Consider the following 20,746-nt stretch of genomic DNA (forward strand, 5'->3'; position numbering starts at 1 on the left):
CACGCGCGTGCTATCATGCTCCGCGACGTAGTAGATTGAAAATCGCTCGCGTGATGCACGCTTTTCCGAAAATGGCACTACTCTTTTTTTTTTTTCGTATTTGGATTTGACCTCATTTACTCTGCAACGATATCCTTGCCCTTATACAGGGTGCCCTAAATAACATGCAGCGAGAGTTTTTTTTTTTTTTTTCTTTTTTTTTTTAAGGAAGAGCTCTCTACACGAACGAAAACAACTGGATGTTGTTTGCGGTTGTGTGTCGTAGTCACCAGTATCTTTTTAATTAATTAAGTAGATAAAACTAATCATGGAACTTTTAAATTACTGGTTGAAGGGTCGAGCTGTCACTCGGGAGGTTGTAGAGCACATTGAGTAACACACAACCGATGTGTTCCTAACACGGTACGCTTCGTGTGGCTTTCTTTCTCTCTCTCTCCTCTTTTTTTTGTGGGGGAGGGGGGCTAAAAATAGAACCCACGGAATACGAAAAATATCACGTGACAGCGCGCCCCTGCAATCGCGGCGCGCGGTACTTTTTCCAAATCAAAAACGTGCGGGTCTTTAAAGCGTGCTTCACCACATTGTAATAATGCCTGCGGGAAAGTATGCTTCCTGTATGTATTAAACAACGATATGCGGGAAATATGTTTAATAGTACTTAACATTGTACTCTTAATTTTTGTTTTTGTTTTTTCGCGGAGCCAACTGCCGTGTAAGTCCGTCCGTGACTCTATAGGGCCGCGTGACACCACGTACAAGTGCTACCACTACGTGTTCGCCAGACTGTGTTTGCGCTACGACTAAATTGTGACACCACCGCGGTAGTAATGCAAAAAAATCAACCATTTTCCGAAACATTAAACGACTTTCAATAAACATTTAATAGCATATCAAAGAGTTTCGCCAAAAAATTACTGCAAAGGATGGACAGCCCCACAAGACTATAGGATTTGAACGCGTTTGGCACAATGTCCAAACATGCATACAATATATTTTTATTACTATTTCGCGAAGAAACCACCTCCTCGAAGTAAACTTCCTTACAGCTAAGAATATTGAACGCAATCAACATGTACAATCATGTTCACGTGTCTCAAAGGCCCGTTTCCCAGATATGTTACTTCTTTCAGTTGAAAAGCGGCCGCCTTAAAGCGCGATCCTTTTGTCTTAGTATTTTATTCTTCTTTTTTTTTTTTTTTTTTTTGCAGAAAGACAAGAAGCACACCCTTAATAACAGTAATACGCGGCGCCTTCAAAGTTGTTCACCAGCAGCGAAAATCAATGGGCCAGCAAAAGTAAAGCAGACGGACAGAGAACAGAAGCGCTTCCGAACAATACACGCGGGGGACTCGGTCCATAAGTGTTCCCGTGTTGCACGGCTGGACGACTTTGCGAAACGCCCTTGCCGATAGAAGAATTGCCTGGACATTCCAACTAAAACGCCGCCGCACAAAGACAGGAGTTATAATGTGTATCGGATCATCCATCACACGATGGGCGCTGGAGAGATGTCATGTGATATATGACGGTCGGAAGGATGTTTTCCGTTTTCTGCCGTCTCGCGTTTTTAGGGTGCTCTATCCGGACGCTGCAGGCTGGATACGAATCGTGCAGGCTCGATCGTTTCATCGGCCGAATCAGATGTCGGATTTTGCGGAGGTATCGGAAGTATCGGAAGGAGATTGATTTTGCTCCAGATTCAAATTTGTCTGCAGTCATCTTATTGCTTCAGCCTTTACCGAAGCATGTACACGTTCACGTGCGAGACGCCCAGATAAAATGTAAGAGCCTAAGCAGCACAGCATCCAATATTGGCCCAACATTAGACCAACCTTGGACCAATATTGCACCAATCTTGGACCAATCTTATAGCAATATTGGACCAACATTGGATCAATCTTAGACCAATGTTGGACCAACCTTGGACCAATATCGGGCCCGCATTGCGACTATTGGTCCAATATTGGCCCAAGATGTTCTGCTGTTTGGGTGAAGTCAATGCCTTGAATGAATACTAAATAGCTGGACCTCGTGATGTTTCTACGATTTGAAGCGTCTCAACACACAACTTCTACGTACTAGTAGGACAGGTGTTAAATACTTTACTAAAGCAAAGTGGTGCTAAGAGGTCACTTGTGTTTCGCACTTGTTTCATAATTCAAGGCACACAGTGGGGTTTTGTTTACACCTTTCAAGTGTAAATGTCTTTTCGTATGGCTCACACCTTTGTGGTGTAAGTCGACATGCACAAGCATGTTTCATAAAACCTCCTTCGAAATGGTATATTCTACGAGACAAAAAAACAAAACAAAAACGCACACATTATTTCGTCGTGCATGTTCTATCGAAAACACAATTTCAACACAAGTTGTTAAAACACTGTTTGGATGTTTTGCAAACCCCTTTCTCAACACAGCTATTACACCTTTCCCATGAAATAAAGCAAAGAGTACTTGTTTAGAAAAAAAGGCCGCTTTTAGACGCTGAAAGGTAATAAAAAGACAAAAACACTGAAACTACCGTTTATTAGCGTATAAGTTTTCACGCACTGAACTCCATTTCATCGGGTACCAGTTTTCGCGTACCTCGATTGCCACGCTGAACAATGTAACAAATTTTACTGTGGACAAATTGTGTAAACTAAAAAAAATGAGCGCCGGTTCTCTACGAAACAAATCGCATACCGAAACCGAATGACTCGTGTAATCTAACCTAAACTGTCTACCGATTAGGCATGCCATGTATACTTCTAAAACGTATTAGCCCTAACGTGACCGGTGACCCGGTGCAGTGATATGTCTTCCCTCCAGAGCGCGCTGCTGTCGATGACGTTTTCTTCGATCACACTCCTTTGATACGCACTGATGCGTGGTCCACATCTCCGGTTGACTTTACATGCGTGAAATGAAAAAAAAAATGTCGGATATTTCGCGTAAAGCGTACCACGCATTGATAGGACGAGATTGAAGGACACGAAGGATAAGAAGCGATGCTCTAACCTCTATCAACACAGCATACCGCGTTAAAAGGGGAGCAGCAGCAATTATCGAAACCTCCCCCTGATAAAAAGAAACCATAATCCACTTTCGTAATACTGTTATGCCTTCGTGAATACTTTTGTATCGTATCATACATAACGATCCCTCGTTAGGACGAGAGCAATTCATTCAAAAGACGGTAGAGCTCGTTAGAACCGAATACACCGGTTCGACGTGCAATTAATTCGCATAAGAAGAACCTTCTCCTCACTCAAGAGGTTCGCTGAAAGAGGTCGCGGCACAACACTGCGCCATTCCAAAGAAGGGCACCCTCGAATGCAGCTTCTCCTTCTGAAAGTATCGTAAGGCAGTGAAGCAATCTTTACAAGGGGGGCCCATACACATCAGAAGGAAGCTTTACGCCGCCGTTGCGGGGTGGCCTTTACGACGTTATGACCCTTATCGTCGAGCTCGTAGATGGGGTCTTCTTGAGACGATAAAGCGGAGCATTTGTGCACGTGATCCGCATGATAACGATCGTTTATAGATTGACTGACAGGCAACCAAGAAGGGCCACTTTGTATGGCGAGGTTGGAAGTGGCTGCTGCTGTAGAGTTTGTCCGTGATACACTATAGGAAAGTAGCAGTTAACGGCGAGATATAAAAGTACAGCAACGTTGTATAAGTAGCAAAGGAAACGTTGCTCCTTAGCGAGAGAAACTACGCTCTAATAAAAAATGGCAGTAAATTAGAAAAAAATTGCTGCTTCTATTTAGTCCCGTGTTTTGCTATTACTTCCCATTGTAGACTCATGACCGTAGAAGTCTCTTTCACTAATTAATTAATTACTCCTTCTTTTCTTGGAGTCCACAAGCGTGCCCGAATGAATAGAGAATTCGCTCGTTGGCAGTGCACTCTAAGGGGATAAAACAGTAATTTTAGTACTGTTGGGTACAACCACCACCACCATTACGCCCTTTTCGGGACAAATGCAGGGAAATGTACCAAGTTTAAAGACTATTTGCAGTAGTGGGAGTAAATTTTAGGATCTGAATACTAAAATGGGGAGTAATTGCTAATTAAATAAATTAAGTAATTAACTAAAAGCTACTAATTGCTCCCCAATTTGCTTTTTTTTTTTCGGCAGTCTTCCCACACGTTGCTTCCCTCTTAAAAACATAGCTTCACCGCATAGCACGCTCCTAGCCACCAGGCTTCACTCAGAATGACACCGTTGTCTTCCCTGATTCGGCGACCGCCTCTTTGTGACACTTACGCATAAGAGTCACAAAGAGAGGTACGCCCCGCACCATCCAGAAATCATTCTGTGCAACGATTGGCCGTTGGCGTGTTATGGGGTGAAGTTGTCTTTTAGGGGCCTACGACAGAATCAAAATAAGAGTGTGGAGACAGAACTGCAGAGCGAGTCCACTTTTTGTCACGTTGTCACGCAGCTGTCGTTCGAGCCAACTTGATTACGCGTTGATTACCACAATATGCGCCTATGTGCAGGCACGCATAATCAGTTTTGTTTACGTTCGCTTGTGTGTATTTATAAGTTTCACGTCTCCTTGACCCCCGAGCGTACGTGCCCCGTTGACCACCTCGTTAGGCAACCATGCGCGACGGAAAAAAAAAAAAAAAAGCTCTCTCGTCCACTCCGGGCTCCAACTTTTCACCCTCTCTTGTGCAATGCGCATGTAGCTCATTTGAAGAACCGCATTTCCTCAACCATATAGTCCCCACCCTGCTATATCGAAACAGATTCATACGCTTTTCTAGATTACTGCTTCTGTTCAGCTGGTTCTCTATTGTGTGATGCGCCTCTCATCGATATCTCGAATATATTCGGTGGGCAATTATCTTATTGTGCTGCAGTTGTCTAGGGGGATCGCTCTACGTTATAGTGGAGCAGGAAAGTGAGTCTAAACGGGTTGGAAATCCGAATATACGTTCGATATATCCGAGTCCGGGATTAAAACAGGAGGCACCAATCGCGTTTACCGTAGAACTTCGCCTTTGTGATAGAATCGTGATCGTTGTGGTGTTTGTAAAATTATCCTCGAGAACGCTACTTCCGGCAGGTCTTGACAACATCGTCTTCCGAGACTGCTCGCTTCCACCGAGTCTCTTTCAGTAATATTTCGGCAATCATTCAGTAATTTCTTTAATCATTAAATACTCCTTCCGCAACTACTCCCATACGACTTGAGCATATTTGATGTACGAGTATGTGCGTCACCAAGAGAAAAAGAGTCAGGCAATCTTCTCTTTTGCCTATCGCCCAATATCGCTGCTCAAAGATATAGTTACGGCCTATAGTTACAGTTAGGTTCCGTTCCGTTCCGTTCCGTTCCGTTCCGTTCCGTTCCGTTCCGTTCCGTTCCGAGGTATTACTAGATAGAGCGACGATGGGTGAAAAAGAAAAGTTATAATAATAATTGAGTGTTTACGTCGCGAGACAACTGAGATCATGAGCGACGCCACAGCGGTCGGTCTGTGGATTGCTTTTGCCCACCTGAGGGTTCTTTAACGTGCGATGAAAGCTCACCACACGGCACCCCGTATTTAACGTCCCTCGCGGAAGACGGCGTGTCTAAGCAACTTGTACCCTGCCACCAAGTTGCTGGCGTTCTCGGCCGGGTTCGAACCCGCGATCTCGGGATCAGAAGGCGAACACGCTACCGACTGAGCCACCAAGGCCGGTACGAAAAGTTATCCTGTTGTCTCATGACGTTATAAGCTGTAATTCAAACTTGTATTGCTGTAAGTTTGTTTTTGCCGTTTTTTTTTTTTTTTTTTTTTTGCGTTTCGAGAGGTCTCACAAAGTATAATTGCAGAAAACGAGAGATTCTACATATATATACGTGCAGCCAAAGAGCTCTGGCTATTTTTTCCTTGTATACTTCACTGGCTTTGCACTGGGCTTTCAGTGAGTGAGTTATCTCACCCTGACGGGAGGAATCACGTGTTACGTGACCTTCTGACGCCATCCACTCAAACGTTGCCTGCCTGCGTACTGTTGATGAGGCCCAACAAGGCCGAAACAACTGTCCAGTACTGGCATGGCGACGTTTGAGTTACAAACATATATATATATATATACATTATATGATCAAATATTAAAACTACAAAAAGAAAACTGCACACATCGCACTACATGCGCTTCTGCTGGCCCTCCAAAGCAAAATTAGTCCATCCAGAGCTAATGTCCTATGGATCCACGGTAGATGTAACCTTTTTTTGTCGATACACAAAAAGACTACATCCACCCACGCTTTCAGTCGTCTTTCATTCTCTATTTCTTGTTCATTTACCGCCTCTCAAAACAAAACACGATCCAACCCAGAGGATGACGACCAAAAGGCCCCGCCCCTATATCCGACGTGCCACAATTCACAGCTTCGATGACAGCCGAAGTTATGGACCCAATTCCGCTCCTCCACAATACGCGCGGCTCTTGACCCAAGCAGTGCAGGGAATCCGAGCGGGGAATCTTTCCCTGGGTCAATACTAATTGAATTCCAGACAGACGATGATCATTCCTTTCATCTGTTTCCCAGCAAAGGATTGCTCTTCCACCGCGGCTAATATTTGTCGTGTACACTTCTAACAGACTCCGGGCCTCTCTTCATATAGACCTAACGCGATTAATACACATTGATTACGGCTATATTCCCATTTCCCTGGACAGTACCGCGCCGAAAATGGCATTAGCCACGCGCTGGAGTTCTTAAAGCACGCAACCTAAAGATAGTCTTCAGGAAGCAGATAAATCCTTATTATAGGTATTCGTTCCTCCTTCCAGTCAGTTCATGTGGGTTGTTGTGGGCACACACAGTGTAGGTAAGAAAGCTCACAGATGTATTGGTGGTTTTTATGTGAGGAATATGGAAGCCGTGATGCCGAAAAGAACCTGTCATTTTTTTTTTTTTTTCAATGGACCTCTTCCTGTTTTTAAGCAAATGACTTCATAGTCTTCGACAGCGCCACCATTCTGGTAGAGTTGAACCACGCTCGCTCGAAGCCACGGTCTTGAGGGGATTACGATAATCCATGAAAAGGACGCGACATTCGCTCCTACTTTTCTTTCAATAGGATGCAGCAAACAAGTGCCCATTCATGGAAACCAGCCCTCCCCTTACGATTTGTATCGGTTTCGGGCTGTCTACCAACATCGTGATGACGCTTCTCGGGTAGAGGTCCATTGTAGCTAAACGCTAGGTCCCTTCGATTCAAGGGCAGGCCGACGCCCGACTGCCAGGCGGACGAACCGTGTACCTGTCCATTGATCGCGCTTCTACGCGGCTGAACCTGGCCGAATAATGGTCCAATATTGGGCCAAGATGTTGTGCTGCGTGGGTTCTTTCCGACGTCCTCTTAACGTCGTCTGCGATTCTTTTCCTGACGTCGATCGACGCACACTGCCGTACCGACGCACCACGAACCTTTACCCATGAATGATGACATTTACCATGAACCTGTGCGTTAATATCGTATATTACTCCCAGGGTTTTTGTGAAGAGGATTGAAGGGATAGTTCGCCCCCTAGCGGAAACTGGAAAAAAACGTGCTGGACGTGTGCAATAGACGATGAACAACTCCCCGTCAATCCCTTTCGTTCGAAATCGATGTATTTCCCGAGTTTTCAGTAGTTTCCCGTGGGAACCGGCAGCTCGGCCGGGCGTCGTCGGGGGAGGAGCATATTACGGGAGGCTGCGACCGGCTCACGTGACGTCTCGTGACGTTGCTTCAGGGCTGGCGCACGGGCCGGCGATAGGAAAGCCGCATCTCTGCCAGGGAAACGGGAACGCCCTCTTGTCGTCACATTGTTGTCAGAGTGACGTCGCGCGTACGTCATTTTCCGCGGGAAAGCCTGCTTACGTAGATCTCGTTGCCTTCAGATGCCTACAATAAATCATACTGCTGGAGCAGCCCGAAACTAATGCACGGACCTGGGAGGCTAAGTTTGTTCGGTGTAGAGATCACTTGATGCGTCGAGATAAGTAATCGAAACGCGCCTATAGACCTCTACCCGAGAAACGTCATCATGACGCTGGTAGACAGACTGAAACCGAAACAAATCTGAAGGGGAGGGCTGGGTTCCACGAATGGGCACTTGTTCGCTGCCTGCTAGTGAAAGAAAAGTAGGACCGAAGGTCGCGTCCCTCTCAGGGACCATCGTCATCCCCTCAAGACCGTGGCTTTCGGGCGCGACTTTCATCGCCCCTAGCCTCGAAAATAGTTCAACTCTACCAAATTGGTGGCACTGTCGAATACTATGACGTCATTTGTTTACAAACAGGGAGGGGTCTATTGGACAGCGTTGGCACGATGCTGCCCGCTGTCCAATAGATGCGTTCCGATTATTTTTCACGACGCATCAAGTTATTTCTACACTGAACGAACTTAGACATCAACGAATCGATGCTTGGAGAGCGAACTATCCCTTTGAGCCAATGATTACGCAGTCAGAAATGAAGGAAGAGGCCTCAAAGACGTTTGGCACGCAAGTTTTTAGACGCAAAATTGAACACACTCAGCCCAGCCTTAACTGATCAATGGTATTTTATTGTTACGATTAATTACTGCACACGTTTTCTGGAACTACGCAAGCAAAATCTGTAAACTCAGATGGCAGTAGAAAAGAAAGTTGAAACGAGTCACCGGTACCATTCCGTTGATGGAAGAACTGCTACACATACAGGGTGCTTCTTGACGAGCGTGCCAATGTTTTCCTAAATTCATGGTTCATTTTTTTCCTTCAAAAGCTGCACTGCATATACCCATTTGCACCGGTGCAATTGGATCTTCAAGCAGCACGACATCTTGGCCCCAATATTGGACCAATATTAGCAATGCCGGCCAAATATAGGGCCAGTATTGCCAATATCGGTCCAATATTGGGTCAAGATGTTGTGCTGCTTGGACCATGGCCTACTTCGACGTAATATTGTTTTAACAGCATGCGTCAGCCTTAAAAATAATTCAAATAATTATTAAAAAATGGGTCGGTTGGTTAAATTATAATGTTTTAGTCCGATAGCACTTCGTGCTGACAGCAGAAGTGTTGTTTCGCAGGACCCAGAGAGGTTTTGAATATTTTAATCTGTATATGAGTTCGTTGCGGTTTCTATTTTTGCAGGATAGCAACTTCAAGGCTGTATATACAACTTTCTAATTTAAACAATCGATTCATGTTTATTAATGAACAAATTAATTATGACAGCTCATAAACGCCTGCACTGGCAGTTAAAACAATATTACGTCGAAGTGGGCGATACCACAAATAGTCGTATGCAGTGCAGCTTTTGGAGGACCACAGAGGAAATATGAACCACGAATTTAAGAAAATTTTGGACATCGTGAGGCACCCTGTACATAAAAGGCTCTAAATCAGAGTGTAAATCATTACAAAAATGTACATACACTATTCACATCACCAAAAATGTATAAAAATTCCTACATCTTAAACAAAATAAATTACTAGCACCACTGTATACGGCAGATAATTAGAGCACTGCCTACGGCTTTCATACTTGCGACATTATTCCTACTCATTTTGTGCTAATCTAACAGACAACACATTTTTCACGTGTAACATTTAAAAATAAAGAAAGCAGGATGTACATGGCGACATCAAAAAATAACTCTATTGTACTATTTCTTGGAGATGGGCACGAGCATTTTGGATGCTCTCTTCTGAAACCTTGATTGTCACGATAAGGAAGAAATGGCTGAAACTCAATTCCGCATACATTTCGAACAATGTCGTAGGGAAACTTGTGGCAGGACCAGCAGGTTGACTTCCGATATGAAAAACACCTTCGCTGTACATGTACAGATTATACCCTTCTACATCCCATACCACTATTACAAAGATGTATGCTAACTAAATAGCAGCGCTGACATTTCTGCTGTAAATTTCGAACATGCATGTTTCTTGCTTATGTACACATTCATTCATAGTTTTCACTCCTTTTCCATAGTTTTCACTTTTTTTTGGGGGGGGGGGATCCCCCCCCCCCAAAAAAAAACACCTCCACCACTACGCGCTCTGACAAAGGAATCGCCCTTGAACCCTTTTGAACCTACTACTACTACTCTCCTGCAGTTTACACCATTGCAACTGCCTACAAGGAAGCTGTCTCATGTGTCATAAATGCCAGGTTATCATGCCTCACACTGAGGTAGAGGAATCATTCTAGGCTTGCACAGCACACTTCAGAGTTTTTGAGTTGCGTCACCGAGCGGATAGCATGGCAACCAACAGCAATAAAAGTTGCTGGAAGCTGCTTAATGAATGTCACTGCAGAATTTGGCCTGGCAGGTTTTTCTGTATAGATCTTGTGCTTTCTGTTCCGACTCTGACATGGGGACAACAGTAGCATACTTCCAACTGATGCACGTATCTGAACTGCTTCGTGAAACGGACGTTCGTTTAACAGTAAATGCTGATATGCTGAACATTATACAACAGTTTGCCCTGTGCTGCTGAAAAGTATCCCACTTTTTAAAAAGAAATCCATCTTTACATAACAGCTGCTCACATTGGAAGCATGGGCCATACAAATAAATGGAGAGACTCTTTTGGGCTCTTCCTGTAAGTAATAAACTACAAACATTGCTATGTGTTCTCTGACAGATTACTTTGATATCACTTGGTCTTTATAACATGAGCACATTCACAAAAACAACCACAGACTCAGGGAGAGGTATGTTCGTCAGAGCCATTTAGCGTTAGGAAGTACGTGCTGCGTTCTGACCAGCATAACTCCTCAGATTCGATTGTCATGGCAACATACAGCAAAACCATCTGGAAGCTCTATCGTAACAGAAACACAATTTCTACAGACTTACATAGAACTATACATGTCGTTCTTGCCACGACAAGATGCAAAAACCGCTGATCCCGGTTGTAACACCAAGGTGTCCGTAGTTCTCATGTCCGATTCAAAAAGTGACACATGGATATGTAAATGACTGGAGTGGAGACATTTACAGAGGGTATGCCTTGTGGACACCGTGTCTCCGTTGAGAAGAACTCTTTTCGCACATCCAGTGCTTTTGGAACACATTAAAAATCACCTGGTGCTGATACCCAATAGCACCTGACACCGGGTACGGTTGAGCCCGTATGAATTCACTACGACCTATACACCAAACTCTTGCTAGGCATATATGATATGATTGGTACGGGGCAACCCTAAAAAAATATGGGTGTCTATATTGGGGCAATGTACAATGGTTTTTCTAAGACACGCTCAGCGAGGTTAAGCAGGCAACCACATATTCTAGGAGTCTAACGCCAGGGGTCATGACCCTTGTCGCAAGAAAGGTCTTCGTAAGACTGGAAGGCCAGGATATACAACACTGATAAGCGTGATTGTAGCAGAACTTTGTCATTATTGTACATCAAATGGGCTAGGTTAGTTACCACCACCTTTCCATTAGATCGCAAAATAAGTTTAGAAGACTATTTCGAAACTTGTATTAAATAATGGACCCTGCATCAATAATGGCTTTTGGAGTTGATGCCTTCCTTGTGTGCTTTAACAGATACAGAGGTATAGTGTAGTTACGAGGACAATTCCCATTTCCAACACGGTAATCTGGCAATGCTTATATATGCAACATGTGGAACGGTGCATAATAGGAACAGAACACACAATTCAACTGTGGTACATTATATACTGTACAAGATATACAAAATGACGTGGCACATATGCTTGGGCCCTTGTGATTTCGGGTTTTATGCTTTTTTTTTTTGAAATCGGGGACAAAAATCTGGTTTTATTTCAAGAACTGTAAGACCGGGTAAACTCGGGCAATACGAGGTGGAAAAGCATATGTTCGGGTGAAAGCGCTTCTGACGTTTTCCGGTGCCTGCTGAATTTGCACCTTGGGACGTTCGTATTCGTGGTTTTTCAGGCTTTACCACAAGTGACGATGGTGCAAATCAGAGATAGAAAAGGGTTTTACCAGATTTAACCCTAGAGCACAAGGCCCTACATATGCTTCAGGACATTCATGGATGGAACTGTTCTCTGTACACTTTTGCAACCATTATATATAAAGATGTAAAAGTTGTTTATGTTTAGAGCTGGGAGTTTTGGGGTCTATCTTAGAGTGCTATCTTAGTAGACAAGAAAACCTGCTGGAATCGTGCGAAACAACCTTATTCGAGATCGATATTTTCTGTGTGAAGAAAAAGTATGTCTTCTCTGCAAATTAGCGAAATTTGTGGCAGAAAAAAGAAAAACAACTGTATTATGCTTACAGCAATCCATGAAGCACATTTGCTATGGTGTAGCTGTAGCTGGGTTATGCATCTTCAGCAGTTAGACCTTTTACCATGAACCCAAACTAAATAACAGCGTGGTAGAAAAATTAACTACCTGGTAGGATTCAGAGTTAAACTTGATTGTCTCTGGTAGGGGGCAAATTTGGCTGATGACAGGTTTTGTCTCAAAACATCCAGCTCTAATAACATTGTAGTCAATTCAACATTGCAAAAAGAGAAAAAGAACTGCACAGTAAACAATATATACACAAGCTATTCTTCCATAGTCAATATAAATATCTAGGTCTGTATAAAAAATACGGCAGGACAACCAAATAATCGGTGGAAATGAAAACCTGCTTTGACAATACATTCTAACTCGTAATACAAAGAAGTGACAGCTTCTCAGCTAAAAAGTGATATGGAAGAGGCCATACAGCTGCCAATCAATTCGCCAACATTCGTTCACCATATCAAGATCAATCCCTATAATATTCAACTGTCACAGCACCTATGTCCACCGACAAGATCAGCACCACCACCATTATCATCAGCTACCCTGTAAACACTTACTCACATAATTGATCAAAACTGGTAGAACAGTATGCCTCATTTATGTATATGTTGTGATCCTTTAACCACAATTTCTTCCCCTGGACAGTAGAAATTCATTCACAGACATTGTAAGTCATTCAGGTCATTTGCAGCATTTGACTTGTCCTGTCTATCAGTAAACGAAGGAGACCAATAAAAGTTACTTTGGTCCTTGCAATGTGACGTGAGGCTTTGTGGTATGCTCCTCTTCATCACAGACCGACCAATCCCAGCTGTCGGCGGTTGAAGCAACTCCGCTGGTGGTGTCATCATCGCGCTGACTCAAGCGTGGTTTCAGCAGAAGTTGAGTAGAGTTGAGAAAAGCCCTCGGTGACCAGGGTGTTGCTGCTGGGCTACTGAACGCAGAGCTTGTATGGCTGAGCACGCTCTCCAGCGAGCAACCGAGCAGACGATCCCCGGGTGACAAGTTCGCAACTGACACCCTCTGGGAAGAGAATACAATCAAACGAAACCTTGTCTAATCTAATCTTATCCAATTTCACGCAAATGGAATCTATTTCTCTTTGTCAAAGTAATGGCCTAGGCTAATTGGTATCCATTCATCATGGTAACTGCACAAAACAGACAAAAAGGTGCATTCCGTAGGGTCCTTGTGCCATGTGTCTCGAACAACATGTGGGGACCTGTTCCTAACCATGTATTCACACGAGCGACATCCTTGTGGAAGATTGTAGTGGAAGAAAAAGTGAAAACACTCCTCACGGAAACAATGTTCTGCCCCAAAATTATGTTGATAATTCACACAGTGCCGGAATATCGGGAGTGGCATGCTGCGCACTTAGCAGACGGCACCTAGCAGACGGCACCTAGCAGACGACACCTAGCAGACGACACCGTCGTTTCCTGTCGTCTGCTACGGGATATCTTGTGTCAGGATATCCCCACGGTTAGCAGTGTACGTGAAGACATGATGTTGAGCGCTCGCACTCACGCGACAGCAGAGAGATACGAAGCTTTTTGCACCTTCCGCTGTAGCATGCTGGGGAATGCCGCTCGTGTGCATACACGGTAATCTGTAGAAAAATCTGTTTCCAGCAATGGCCTTACCCGTTGTTGCCATTTGCCAAGGAGATATGTGTCAGACTTAGACCGATGTAGCTCATTTCCATTGAGCACCTCCACTCTCTCAGGGGCATACGATCTCGACTTGCGCATGCTCGGATCTAAGTCTGATACATCATCACAAGTCTGGATGCCCACTGCTTTCAGGATGATATCCATCTTTTTGGAATAGTCTGTATGACCAGATACCTTAAAAGTAGAATCGCATGTCAGTTGCGTACACTGTACAAATATACGCTACTGTTGCTAGTCTCAAAGTATACTCCGTATGGCTAGGATTAGTAGTGCGGTTGATTAAAAACATGAATCAACTGGTGCAACTAATGCTTTTTTTTGCACTATCATAAAACACTGCAATACATTTTTGCAAAACAGTATTGGTCATACAACTCATGCAATAGTGTCTTTTCCCACCAGTAGATGCTTTTCAAGAGTCAAGGTGTCATACTAGAAACATGTTCCTATATTAACCATATGTGCTGAATCCTTCCCTTATAAATACTACTCACAACATCACTTAAGTCCACGTTGAACATCCTTCGGTTGTTCCACCGAATTGCCTGTAGTCCTGCTATCTTCAACGTGGCAGAAGAGGTTCTGTGTAGGAACTTCAGCAGCCAGTCTCCTCTGCGGAGATTCCCATTAGAGATGCTAACGGGTGTTTCAAGGTTTAGCAGTCTCACCTGCAGTAACCATTAACAAGTCGTCCACTAACGACTCGTGCCATCGGTGCCCATTCTTCTCTATGGGCTGGCACAGGGGCTCCCAGTAGAATGGCATCTTCTATGATTCCTTCACATCCTACATGAGCAAAATGAGCATTACACCAGCGTGATCTTGAACAAGAAAGAGGTGCATGTTCAGAAGTGACATGCAAAGAGTGAGTGTCCATGCATGTACGTGCCTTTCCTTTTTGCCATCTCCTTCAGACAGTAGAAAATGACTCGTGCCCCTAGGCTGAACCCAATTAGGGTGACCGGTCTCTTCCCCTGCAATGCACAGCTCAATTTCGGCTCAAGAAGAAAAGTTTCAATCACAGAGAGGTGTTTGAATGCTGAAGCTCTGTATTTAATTCAGTCATTTATAACTAACTGCAGCGTCATATGAGTGTGTCTTGTTAGTATGAGATAGGGGCTCGTGAAAAAAGATGATGAAAGACAATTGGAGTTTTATGCAAAGGCAGTTAAGGGTATAATGTGCTAAAACCTGGTGTTCACAATAGAAAGCGAAAATGATTATGTTAAGAGAGTCATATTATGCAAAGTCAGATGTAAAAACTGACGACAGACTACAAACGGTGCACTCTTACAACAGAGCTTCACCACGTAGCACAGTGAAGGCCAACCATTGCACAGAATGATGCAGTTATCACTCCTGATTTGTGGAAAGCGTGGGGCATACAGCTTTTTGTGACACTCAATATAACTGCAAAAGTGTCACAAAAGGCATACACCTCCAGTTTTTAACCAATAGGGGGGGGGGGGGGGGGGGGGCGGAACCATGTCATTCCGGATGGTGGTTGGCTAAGGGTGTGCTACGCGGTGAAGTTCTATTTTAAGAGTGTGTATAAAATCTGCCAAGGTGTGGTAGTTCACGTTTACGCCACTGTGAAACTGAAACCGGATGTAAACACGCTGTAAACACGTCATACGGGTACATACGGGTAACCCCAACCTCAAAGTCAGTCGACTGGGCACCGTACTGCCCCTTTAATACCTGATGTCTTGCAATGAGGATGTCATACGGGTACATACGGGTAACCTCAACCTCAAAGTCAGTCGACCGGGCACCGTACTGTCCCTTTAATACCTGATGCCTTGCAATGAGGATGTCATACGGGTACATATGGGTAACCCCAACCTCAAAGTCAGTCGACCGGACACTGTACTGTCCCTTTAATACCTGATGACTTGCAATGAGGATGTCATACGGGTAATACGGGTAACCCCAACCTCAAAGTCAGTCGACCGGGCACCGTACTGTCCCTTTGATACCTGATGCCTTACAATGAGGATGTCATGCGGGTACATACGGTTAACCCCAACCTCAAAGTCAGTCGACCGGGCACCGTACTGTCCCTTTAATACCGGATGCCTTGCAATGAGGACGTCATACGGGTACATACGGATAACCTCAACCTCAAAGTCAGTCAACCAGACACCGTACTGTCCCTTTAATACCTGATGCCTTGCAATGAGGATGTCTGCCAAGTGCCTCCCCACTTCAGCTGACCTGCGGTTGCACACTCCCCATGGGTTGTCTATGACTCCGGCAACCATGACTAGAGTAGCAGGCCACGTGATGGCCGTTATCAAACCTGCAGCCGTTACAGAGTTGGTCGGACAAACTGTACGTCACTGGCAATGCACCTTTTGCTTAACATTACTTACCAGATAAAATTGTATATTTTAGTGCCTCTTGAGCAGCCATAGACACAGCAAAGCTGAACAGGTAGTCGATAGCGTGACCCAGTTCGAGAAGATAGGCTGACTCGTAGCGCAAACAGTACTGCTCGCGAGAGTGTAATAATGTTCGCCATGGCTTCTTTAGCGCATCTGCAATGTTACGAAGATGTTACTACCAGAACCAGTTGCACTCCAGGGTTTCATCACAAAGTTCTTGCTTACTTGGGTCTTCTTCGGAAAGCCATCCTGATATGGCTAAGGCTATGTGAAGCTCCTTTCCTTCTGTGAGAGTGTCAAATGCAAACTCTTCGATGTCACCCACACGTTTTTTCATTTTGTAACCTGGCAGCAAACAGAGATAACCTCTATCGTTATCAATGAGAACGAAACTCAGTCAAATATTACAGCACAAGACTGGTGTGGTGTGACAAGCAAAAATTTTGTGGTGTGTTTGGGAAATTTTGTGGCCCCTTTAAGGGGTCTAAGATTTGGCTCATGTGGTAAGGTTCTTTAAACACCTGTGAGTCCAGCTCCAGCAATTCCTATAAGAGATCCTATGACTGCAATGCCAGTCGCCGAACCCAACGCTGCAGCCCCAGCGCCTCCAATGATAGCCCCTGCCCCAGCAGCCACAAAAGGTGCTGCCAGACCTCCTGTCAACCCTAAATGTTCATAAAGTGATTGCAATTTAGACCTCTGGAACGACTGGCGAATATCGTAGGTCTACCTACCTATAACTGCTCCTCCTCCCACGGTGGCAAGACCAATCATGAGGAACCTCTTTATCTTCTTGTTTCGTTTTCGTTTGGCAATTTCTTTTCGTTCCTCCCTAACAATTAGACATGCATACCAAACACGTAGTAAGGATCCACGTTATTCCTAACATGTGGCATCAGTTAGAAACAATAGCTTTCAAATACAAAGTGCTGCAATTTGAAGCACACATATTAGCTTAAAGGGGGCAGTAAAGGGCTGGTGCTTGTGGCGGGTGTGGTAGGGGTGTGTGGGTGAGAGAAGCGGCTATATCCTGTACTACATGTCTCAACGTGCAGGTGCATGTGATGCTAGCTAACGTGTTACATGCTGTAGCCCCGTGGCCGTTCCGTGAACGAGTCCGAATAATCGAGCATGTCCGAAAAATCAGTCGGCGACTGTAATTACTGTGAATATACTACAAATATTTGTGCGGCATATTTTAGTTTACTAGCTGTTGATTTGACCAACCGTGTTAGGTGACAGAAATGCAATCACAGTCGCTCAGCTGTTTAGTTTCACAAAGACATCTCTCCACAACATTCCACAAGAAACTGCACATTCTAGGGCAAGCCTGAGATTGCAGGAAGTGTGCAGTCCCTATCTATAATACTAAGAGGCAGTTGTAGTAATTATGCTCACTCGCTCTGCTCATGTACTTCCTGGGACAGCATCTCGACCACAGACTCCTCATACATCTCCACCAGTGACCTGGATACTCTTAGCCTCCAGGCAACGTAGAAGATGAACACGCGCATTCGAGCATCGTATACTCCTGAAATTATGGATGCTTCATCAATGACTTCCTCTCGTACAACCTGCAGCAAGCTCGAAATTTTGTGCACACCACAGGCTATACCACAACTAACCATGAGCCGTGCATGCATTCGAGGTATGCTTAATTGGAATACGAAATAATTATTGAACACCAAGTATCACTCCTGTCAAAATAAAGTGCCAAACAATCAGCTCGTGTCCACTGACACACCAGTGCCACTGTGGAGTTTCAAGCAATACTTGGGTGTGGACAATACATAGCAAACTTTTAAAAAGGATGACTATATATGGCGTATGCCAGGGACAGTATCAATATGCACTAGAATGCATCCTACTGAAGGCACATGCAATGGTGTTACTAGCTGCCAGGACATCTTTCTTTCCGTTTGAGTTTTATTTGAGCGTGCAGCATGCCGGCGGCAATTGCAAGGAAGAGATTCAGTTTCTACTGTAACTACCTAGATGCATGCTGAGAGTATCAAGTTTGCCCAGACCTGATGCCAGCCCTGTTGACAGCACAAAATGTAGATGAAGAAGATGTATGTTTGAAAGATATAGAACATGTTAAAGCAATAGGCAGTATGTTCCTCGACAAAGAATGCAAGTACTTACAGGCTTACAATAAGAGCACTAATTCAAAAGCATTTTTGTACTTCATACAAGGGTGAACAAGTAGCGCTCCTACCTCCCTGCACTGCAAACAGGATCAAATCCTCCACGACCCGTAAGCAGTTGCCATTGAGACCAGGCTCTTCTTTCAGTACATGAATAAATGGCTCCAATTCTCCACCTTCCCCTTTCATTAGTGCTTCCATAACATGCTTCACCTGTGATAAAAATGCGGTATTTTCGCTAAAAGATTTCAGTTCACGATCAAGGCATGTTCATGCGAAGCTCCAAGCACTTGCAACACCAGGAACTAGCTAGGAACATATATGTGCAAGCACTGTGATATCTACTAAATTGACTAGCAGGACGCATAATATGTTTTTACTATTAAGCAATGCGAAAGTAGATACGTTTGTAAAAAGATCATTTACTTAAAATAAAAAAACATCATAAAAAACATCATATAGACACAGACAAAAACAACAGACATAGGTGTCTGTTGCCACATACGTGTTGGCATTCAATGTCATTACGTCCTTTCACGCACTACTAGTCATGAGGAACAACCTGCAGCGCAGCCACAGGGTAGCAGACGACAGTAAAGAGACATTGTTGTCTGCTAGGCACTCGGTGTGCCACTTCCACTATTTGGGCACTGTGTGAATGCTCAACATAACACACGGTAGAACTTCTGCCCTTGCACAGCTCTAATTTTTTCTTCTACTGGAATATTCCGTGGGGATGGCACTCTAGTATCTGTCATAAATTTCTCATAGATAAATTCCTACCTGAGGAGGAAGCCCTAGGTGACAGATGAGCTGTGAAATGCATTTCTCACAAAATTCCCTGCAAGGAAACAGGACAAACCCATATGACATTTCACCGTACCTTCACAGTGCCTAGCTAATTGACAGCGTCGTAAGCAAGCATTACCTATCCCACTCATCTGGAAAGAGGTCATGGAGTGAGAGGGCACAAATGGCACAGTATGAGTAGAGACCGGCATCCCCAAGGGTTGTCTGAAGTGGTCTTGAAAGGCGGTGCTGTGATGCTGAAACAGCGCCACAGTATGATGAGCATTTGACACCAAGTTGTAGATCGTGTCTATAATCTTCCTACCACACATGAAACACAAAATCCGAAGCAGGCAAAAACAAAACCTGAGAGATGTGATTAAAAAGTACGACACGTATTATCGCAGTCACCGCGATAGCAGAATTCAAGATACACCCCTGCAGCTGCAAACAAGGCAGCAACAAGGAATTCCCCTCTCTTTAATTCTGGCATTACTGTCAACGGTGTAAGATAGTGAAACATCAGCCAGTGTTTCCAGTCTGCACAATACAAAACATGAATACATAAGTGCCAGTGATGATACGAACTCTATCGCTCACGAGTGTAAACAGTGTAACACATGGTGCAGCACAGACGAGACTTGACGCCTAGTGTTGACGTAACAAACATGACCGGGAAAATGCATGAGCAGGCGTTCTGAGATAGCTGACACTGATAGCGATGATCGACCCGGATTACATCACTTGCATCAGCAACGTCACAGTAAATTGAAGCACGAGTCTGTCACAACGTTTTTATAAGTGTGCGTGCATACACGCTGTCTAGGTTGCAGTGGGATAATTCGATAACACCATCCATAAAAACTAAGAACACGCAATATGTATACAGTTGCTGACATCTCCCGATCAATACAGTTCCAATATTGGGATATTGGCAACGATCAATAATGACCGCAAAAATGATGAAACAGTGCAATCTATGCAAGCTTACTGTGACTTTGCAAACGAGCACTTATGTTGCTTCGCTGCGATAATATTATAGCAACTTACTCTGTGGTAGTGTATGAGCTTCGTCCGCTTCAACTCCGATCTCGTCAGCCATGACAGCTGATTCCACGGTGCTGCCCCCATCCAATACCTTATAACCTGAACCTATTACTAACATACTATTCCTGCTATCACTATGCCAATGCTTGCTTAAATTGTAAATTTTTACTTATTTTTACTTATTAAACAGCTAATAATGCATCAATTCGGCGATGTACAATTGCGCAAACGCAGAGCACAAATGTCCGATCCAAGTCAATCCAATCCATCTGCAGTGTACGGGAATCAGCCATGTGTTGATGCTTTGAACTGGTTCCTAATTATATACCAAGAATTAGGAGAATTAGAATGGATTATTTATAGCAGTGGACGTGGAACAACAACTACATCACAATGAACAGCGTTGGTAGTGAGTGTACAGAG

General features: G+C 44.2%; 1 protein-coding gene across 1 annotated transcript; it reads right to left on the bottom strand.

Moving 5' to 3' along the window:
- Positions 1 to 8,528: 8,528 nt before the first annotated feature.
- LOC135369832 (transmembrane and coiled-coil domain-containing protein 4-like) lies at positions 8,529 to 20,574 on the bottom strand. The gene is made up of 15 exons (XM_064603385.1): positions 20,327 to 20,574; positions 19,416 to 19,533; positions 19,271 to 19,328; positions 18,559 to 18,700; positions 17,739 to 17,871; positions 17,075 to 17,172; positions 16,862 to 17,005; positions 16,566 to 16,685; positions 16,329 to 16,493; positions 16,119 to 16,255; positions 14,843 to 14,927; positions 14,622 to 14,739; positions 14,448 to 14,565; positions 13,924 to 14,127; positions 8,529 to 13,300 (listed from the first exon to the last, which is right to left on the bottom strand). Exons 1-15 carry the CDS (start codon positions 20,439 to 20,441, stop codon positions 13,016 to 13,018), a joined length of 2,040 nt encoding a protein of 679 aa, XP_064459455.1. The 5' UTR covers positions 20,442 to 20,574; the 3' UTR covers positions 8,529 to 13,015.
- Positions 20,575 to 20,746: the final 172 nt, after the last annotated feature.

This window comes from Ornithodoros turicata, chromosome 10, assembly GCF_037126465.1.
Source record: "Ornithodoros turicata isolate Travis chromosome 10, ASM3712646v1, whole genome shotgun sequence".
Classification (NCBI taxonomy): Eukaryota; Metazoa; Arthropoda; class Arachnida; order Ixodida; family Argasidae; genus Ornithodoros; species Ornithodoros turicata.

What these genes read in the sequence shown, in the direction of transcription:
- LOC135369832 (XM_064603385.1), bottom strand. Translation starts at nt 20,441, where the DNA reads ATGTTAGTAATAGGTTCAGGTTATAAGGTATTGGATGGGGGCAGCACC. An exon ending in GGGAGGAGGAGCAGTTATAG is followed by an intron (nt 17,006 to 17,074) that starts GTAGGTAGACCT and finishes ATGAACATTTAG; the next exon opens with GGTTGACAGGAGGTCTGGCA. An exon ending in TCCTCATTGCAAGGCATCAG is followed by an intron (nt 14,928 to 16,118) that starts GTATTAAAGGGA and finishes TGTGCATTGCAG; the next exon opens with GGGAAGAGACCGGTCACCCT.